General features: G+C 31.3%; 1 protein-coding gene across 1 annotated transcript; it reads left to right on the top strand.

The window, feature by feature from the left end:
* The first annotated feature begins 6,184 nt into the window (after window positions 1-6,184).
* LOC105786314 (short chain aldehyde dehydrogenase 1) lies at window positions 6,185-7,475 on the top strand. The gene is made up of 2 exons (XM_012612690.2): window positions 6,185-6,339; window positions 6,548-7,475. The coding sequence occupies exons 1-2, from the start codon at window positions 6,311-6,313 to the stop codon at window positions 7,341-7,343; spliced, it is 825 nt and encodes a 274-aa protein (XP_012468144.1). The 5' UTR covers window positions 6,185-6,310; the 3' UTR covers window positions 7,344-7,475.
* The last annotated feature ends 416 nt before the right edge of the window (window positions 7,476-7,891 follow it).

Below are 7,891 nucleotides of genomic sequence, written 5' to 3'. Positions count from 1 at the left end.
ACGAATTAGGCTTAAAAAGTGTCCTCGAGAAGTTAGTGCAGAGAAGCTTATTATATGGTATCTGGGGCACCTAGTTTCATCTTACTAATTTTGTATTTTAGTAACATTTGCTACTTTGATTAATCTATTCATTTCGAGCTTTGCTCCCAATACATTTCAATCTTGACCATTGTTATGATCTTTTTTAAGCATTTTTCATTGAAATAATGATTAATGGACTAATAATATTGAAGTAAAAGGATTTTTGTATATTGCTCTAAAAGGTTTTCTAAATAGTACAAGGACCTGAAATAGAACCACTAGTCAGAATTGACCAAATTTAAGAGTTGGAAAATGTTTGGGAATGAGTAGTTTAAATTGTAATTATTTTTGTGGGTTTCTGTCAAAGATACCAGATCTGAACAAGAAGGCATGGTAACACATCAGTGATGGAATCTTGACGAACAAGCAATGCCAACCAAAGCAGTAAAAAAAGGATCATTCTCGAAAAATGACATTCTGTATTCATGAAAATATCATTCATATACATCTAGTTAGAAGCATTTGATTCATTCTGATCATAACATACTAATCATTTGGCATAAATATAAGCCCATAAAATAGATTCTACAGGTCATGTTCCCTAGAGAACGGTGTAACAGATCAGTGAAACCACAAATCCTATACCCCTGAAGTTGCAGTGGGACGGATTGAAGTCATCATAGCGAATCTTATCTCACTGAAGTTACAGTGGAGCAAATTGAAGCTACAAATCCTATACCATTGAAGTTGCAGTGGGTCGGATTAAATCTACCGTAGCAAGTCTTATTTCCTTGAACTGGAGTAGATTAAAGCTACAAATCTTATCTTTCTAAAGTTGCAATAGAGCAGATTGAAGCAATAAATCTTATCTCCCTGAAGTTGCAGTAGAGCAGATTGAAGATAGCAAATCTTATCTCTCTAAAGTTGCAATAGAGCAGATTGAAGCTGCAAATCTTATCTCCCTGAAGTTGCAGTGGAACAAATAGAAGATAGCAACTCTTATCTCTCTGAAGTTGTAGTAGAGTATATTAAAACCATATCTCCTTAAAGTTGCAGTGGAACAGATTAAAGCCATAAATCTTATCTCCTTGAAGTTAGAGTGGAGCTGATTAAAACTACAAATCTCATCTCCTTGAGGTTGCAGCGAAGTAGATTGAAATTACAATTCCTATATCCCTGAAGTTGTAGTGGGTTAGAATGAGGCTACTTGAAGAAGGGAAGCACCAAAGAAGTCGAGATTCGGCAAGACCAGTCAAAATTGACCTTTTTAAAGTCTTTGCTCTATTCCCGTTATGCGACATTGAGCAAAGAGGGGCAGTTGTAATAGGCCAATTCTGCCCCACCCACTAAACAAAATAATATAATAAAAAAATCAAATAAATAGAAGTCCAATAAATAGTCCAGTCCATTTACAAAATGTCAGACCCAAATTACATCAAGCCCAAACGGCCCAAATTAACAAAAAACCCTAATGGCCCAATGCCCGTTAGCCTAAACTTTTCAGCAGAAACCCTAGCCTCGCCGCCGCTCTTATGCCTTTGCCACGTCAGCACCACACCCTACCCTCTACCACCGTCAACCACCATCTGCAAGGACAGAAACCAAACATGCAACAGATCGAAACAGTGGTAAGAATAGTAAAAAAATATATAAAAATTGTATGAAATGACTATAAAAGCCATTGAACAAATTTGTAAGAGGGGATTTTTTAAAAAAAAAGAGCATTCAAAATACAAAATAAAAAAACTTCAAAAGGTGATTTTTTTTGAATTTTTTATTACATACATATATATATAAATAAAACAAAAAATAAAACTCACCTAGCATTTGGTCTGCTGCTGTCGTGGGTGGCTCCGATGCAGAAGACCTCCAAATCCTTACAAGATTCGTTGATGGTTGTATCGGAGAGAAGAAAACTAAAAGGTCTTCTCATGTTTAGAACTTTGGCTTTGATTGTGGTAGTTTCAACTCCAAATCGGAGTTTTACGCAAAGAACTACGCAAAATGGGGCATTTTGGGTTTTTTCAGCTACTGGAGGTGGCGGTCACCGTCACCATCGCCGATGGCCAATGGGCACGATGAACATGCGACGGCGCCAATGGCTGGAGCAAAATGGGATTTCAGAGAAAAAAACTAAGGTTGAAATAATTTATTTTCTAGAAATTTTTAACTTGAATAGAGGTTCAAAACGACGTCGTTTTGGCCTGGGTCCATAAACCCCGAAACGGTGTCGTTTTGAAGATCGATCCAAAAACTAACCCGTCCACCTCAAGATTCGTGTGTTTTTAAAAAATGGTCTATTTGCGCCTTTAGCCCTTCTATTTTTCAGCTTATTTCAATCTAGTATTATTTTATTTTTATTTTTATTTTTTTGATTTTCCCACTCAATTTTATTTTATTTTCATTTTGGACCATGGGCCATTTTAAGTGATGGATGCCTGAAACGGCGTCGTTTTGAGGCACGACCCGAAAATCAACCCTACCCACCTCAAGATCCACGTGTTTTTGTTGCAAGGGTCTATTTGGGACCTTGGTCTTTTCGCTTTTGGGCCTCTTTTAAATTTGGTCCTAATTTCTTTTTTTTGATCCTTTTTTAGATCGCACCACTTAATTTTAAATTTCTTTCAATTTGGTCCTCAGACCGCTGACCCTCAGGGGAAGGACGCGTGTATTTTTGGATTAATTTCTTCGAAGTCCTCAAAACTTTGCATCGCATTTTAATTTAGTCATTTATGTTTTTTTAATTCAGACCTTAGATTTCAATGGACATTCAATTTAGTCCTTACTTTCCCTTTTCCTTTATTATTTTACGATTTATAATTTGATTTTATTTAAATTTCAATTTAACTCATTATTTATTTAATTTCAGCTCTTCATTATTTTTTGTTATTATTTACTTATTTATTTATTTATTATGGCAATTTCAGCCTTTCATAATTTTTTATTTGCTTATTTATTTATTGTTGCCTTACTTTTTATTTTAAAATTCGTATTGTTCATTTTATACATTTTGTCATATTGTCATTATTACCTCAATTTTTTATTTTATTACTTCTTTTATTTTAGTACTTTCATGCCTTGTCTTTTTAATCATGCATCTTCCGTTTATTTTTATTTTAAATAATCTCATATATTTTATTATCATGTTACATTATTTAATTTATTTATATTTTATATTCTAATATCCTACTCATGTACCCATTTTATTTTATTTTACCAAACTACCATATTATTTTTATTTTATCCTTGTTATTATCATTTTACTTACTTATATTATTAATATGATAATAACTACTCTGTGATTAGTATAAAATCAATATTATTTTTATAAAATTGATATTATTATAAAATTGGTATTCTCATTATTATTGTAGTTGTATTACTATCATCATTTCATATATTATATCACAACATATTCATTCATTTAAAAAAATATATATATGTTTTAAAAAAAAAGATGTTATCTTCGTTTTATATAACGTTCAAAACCGAGTTAATGTTCATTATTTTGGAACTAGAAAAGTCGTGTTCTTAGCTTACGGAATATGGCTTCTTTCTAAAATCGAGATACTCGAATATATACTTTAAAATAAATAAAAAAACAAGGTTTTGGCGGTTGTTATCGTTTTCGAGGATTTAAGATATTGTGTTCTAACTTACGGGACATGATCCTTAATTTTTTCTCGATTAACTTGAAATAAGCCCTTTTTGCGGAAACTATTTTAGTTATGCAATGCCTTAATATAAAAAGGAATCATGTTTTGAACTCTTTTCAAATTTTTAATTCTCGACACTAAGACATCAATTAACCAACTAGGTATCATTTTTGGGCGTTACGAGAGTGCTAACCTTTCCTCGTGCGTAACCGACTCCCGAACCCATTTCCTGGATTTTGTAGACCAAAAATGATCGTTTTAGTAAATTTAAAATTTTATTAAAATAATTAAATTACGAGGTGATATAATCACACCTAAATAAAAAAGATTGGTGGCCACTCTCATTTTCATTTCAAAATAAATAGTTGATAAAAAAAGGTTTTCCACATTGTGCTTAAGTACTTTAAATCAAATATCATTTAATTTATGAAACCTAACCTAGCCAAAATACTTGGCTAATGATATATACATATTCCGGGTCAAGGTTGATTACTTAGAAAAGTCATAATCGAGACATCAATTTTTTTTTTTGGGTCACTGATTTGAAAGTTATAAAATATATTATTTTTATAACGAAGGCGTACAAACCATGAGGATGCCATTGTTGACATTTTGGAACATTGTTACCCTACTTGAAGTTATAAAAGACCAGAATAACATTCAATTGAAACACACCACATCCCAAGCACTGCAATCAGAAGAAAAATCAAAAGCGAGGGTTTATTTTCTTGTCAACTACTATGAGTCATTTTGGAATTGTGGACAAAATCATATCAGATTATTTGAAGTTATATGTTGGTGTCATTTTATATTTGAGTAATTTAAATTGAGATAATTTTCTATTTGAAGTATTTTCATGTTTAAGTTGTACAGACTCATATTATTGATTTTTTAAGAATAATTTTTGTTGACTTGAAATAATTGCAAAGTAACAAGCAACATGTATGAGTAGAAATTACTGTGGAACTAAACACTTCTACATGTATTGGGAAAATAAAAGTTTAACGAGGGATAAAAAAGTTTGTTTATGCAGCTGAGTTCTCCTACGATTACGTATACTAGTTCAGTGAGAAGAATCCACCATTTTTCAATAATTACAACCGGTGAACCTAATTTTAACACACCCTTATTTAGACTTTGAAAAGAATCCACTACTTAAATTTATATTCCCGTTAAAATCAATATTTAACTAAAATAATATTGATTAAACATTGAATTAGAACATAAAATCATTAAAATAATATCAAAATTTTGAATATTCAAATTATATATTCAGACTGTTTGCATAAATTTTGACAAAAATATAATATATTTAAATGCAAATTTTAATGTTTTATTCAAACTATGTACCAAACTTTTGACCAAAAAGTATGATATATTTGAATTTGAATAGTCAAATAATATATTAAAATATAACCAAATTACAAAAGAAATTTGAGAAAAGTATTATAACATCAATTAAAATGATATTGTCTACTCTTTTCTTTTCGGTGTCATTATTTTCGAATAAGATTTAACTTTCCTCTTCTAAAATTATTATTTTAATATTTCATTCTTTTTGAGAAACTTCTATCTTATTCATGCTAATAATCACTTATGTTTACTGGTGATTTTAGAGGTAAACTTTGGTGCCAAACATATAGTAACGTAAACCTACGAATGTTTTTGAATTATCAATCATCAAATGTGTCGACCAATTAGTGAAATTATTTTAAGCGTCAATCAGAAAATTTGTCACTAATTAATATATTTGTTGTAGTGTATCCTCCATAACAGATCAGAATAACAATCTATTATTCATCTCTTACCATTTTTAAAAACATATCTTCCATCTCCTTGCTTTCCTTCGTTTTCTCTTCACAGTTTCTTCTTATCACTGTTGCGTCACTATTGCACCAGAGAAGTACGGGAATAGGCAAATAATTTTCTCCAATTTTTCGGGTTCTTCATTTATAAATAAAAGAAAGTAGTAATTAAATTGATAATAGTTTAGTTATATGATTTGTTGGAGCTTACTAGGAAAATCATAAAGTTTTAATTCAGACCCTTTATAATTTAAAAATTTAAATTAGTAATGGTAAAATTATACTTTAGACCCTAAAAATGATAAAAATTTAATTTAACTCCTTGAAAATTATTAATATATAAACTATTAAAATGATAAAATTACATTTTACTATTGTAAAATATATAATTTAATGACGGTCCTCTCAGAAATTTTTTCTGACTCCACCCCTGATTATATGTGGAAAATATCAATAATATCAAATCTTATACTAAATTCTGAACGGGTTTTCCATGAGAGTGCTAAAGTTAACGTACTATGTAAATTAATTCGATGTTTATTTTGTTAAAATATTTAAATATCTAAAATGAAAGTTTATGAAAATTATATAATTTACCCTAAAAAACATTTGTTATTAGAAAATATAATTTGACTCCACATGTTTAGAATAGAGTGATAATTAGAAAAGTCTACAAGCTAGGATGATGAAATCGTTGAATTTTCAGAACATTGTTACCTTCCCTGAAGCTATAAAAGACCAGAATAACATTGAGTTGAAACCACAGCATCCCAAGCATTCAATCAAAAGAAAAAGCAAAGGCGAAATTCTATTTTCTTCGTTCAAACAATGAGTTTCGGGTCCTCAGAAACCAAAAGGCAATTAAATCTAACGATTCCGCAAATTCATATTTCACATTTAGAATTTTCTTCTTTAAGATAGGCTTACCAATGTGTTTTTAAAGTGAAAATGGTCCAACTCGAAGCTTAATTCGGTTCATATAATTAGTCCTTGAAGATATGATATTGAATAGGTTTGGGTCCAACTTTTAGTATCTAAACCTTATTTCTTCTTTGTTTGATACAGACTGGATGGCAAGGTGGCACTGATAACTGGTGGTGCCAGTGGCTTAGGAGAGTGTACAACCAGACTATTTGTCAAACATGGAGCCAAGGTTCTGATTGCTGATATTCAAGACGAATTGGCCCACTCCCTTTGTCAAGAGCTTGGAACGGAAAACATCAGCTATGTCCACTGCGATGTAACATGCGAATCCGATGTTGAAAATGCTGTAAACTTGGTTGTCTCCAAGTACGGAAAGCTAGATATCATGTTCAACAATGCAGGAATTACTGGTGACAGTGAAGTAAGAGTGACAGACGCCAGCACTGAGGACTTCAAGAGAGTGTTCGATACCAATGTATTGGGTGGTTTCTTGGGTGCCAAGTATGCTGCCAGGGCCATGGTCCCGGCAAAGAAAGGCTGCATACTCTTCACATCAAGTATTGTTTCAAAAATCAGTACGGGCCTCCCCCATGCATACAAGGCATCAAAGCATGCCGTCACAGGGCTGACGAAGAGCTTGAGCGTGGAGTTAGGTGAGCATGGAATTAGAGTTAACTGCATTTCGCCTAGCGCAATTGTGACCCCATTGTTCCAAAAATCAATTGGGAATTTTGATAAGAAGAAAGGAGAGGAGATGCTTGCGGTTTCATCAGTGTTGAAAGGCACCATATTGGAGCCTGAAGATTTTGCGAATGCGGCACTGTATTTGGCAAGTGATGAGGCTAAATTTATTAGTGGTGTTAACTTACCAGTCGACGGAGGGTATAGTCTTAGCAATCAGTCATGGAAAACGGGCTTCGCAGCACTTTTTGAATAAATCAACAAGTCCTCAACTTTACTCTTTCAACAGGTTTTCTTAAATAAGGAAAGTAAAACTTAATCCAAAAATTATGCTTGTAATAAATTGTATCATTGAATTTGATCAATACTACTTGTTTTGTTGTTCAAATGAGCAAATTAATTTCATTTTTTAATTTAGGTTAGACAATGATTGATCTAGTCAAGAGAAAATTTAAGCACCCAAAATCATAAGAACTGATTAGAATTTACGATCATTTTCTTAAATTTAAACAATTTTCTTATTTCCTTTTCCTAAAAATCAAATAATTTTCTTAAGATATTATACCAAGAACTATATATTTTATTAAAAATGTACTTATATATACTTTGGGGGAGGGGAATTAACTCTCTATGTTTCAAGAAGGAAATAAATTTTAAAACATTTTCTTGGATTGTCAAGAAAAACTCACAATGCTTATGTGTCATATTTTATGCTTATTAATATAAATAGAAAAAAATATCTTCAAATTTTTTTTTTAAAATTGGTTTTAAATTTCAAAACATTTTAATTACATTTCAAATATT

This window comes from Gossypium raimondii, chromosome 1 (genome assembly GCF_025698545.1).
Source record: "Gossypium raimondii isolate GPD5lz chromosome 1, ASM2569854v1, whole genome shotgun sequence".
NCBI classification, from domain to species: Eukaryota; Viridiplantae; Streptophyta; class Magnoliopsida; order Malvales; family Malvaceae; genus Gossypium; species Gossypium raimondii.
This window is presented reverse-complemented; position numbering and strand designations above follow the sequence as displayed.

What these genes read in the sequence shown, in the direction of transcription:
- LOC105786314 (XM_012612690.2), top strand. Translation starts at nt 6,311, where the DNA reads ATGAGTTTCGGGTCCTCAGAAACCAAAAG. An exon ending in GGGTCCTCAGAAACCAAAAG is followed by an intron (nt 6,340 to 6,547) that starts GCAATTAAATCT and finishes TGTTTGATACAG; the next exon opens with ACTGGATGGCAAGGTGGCAC.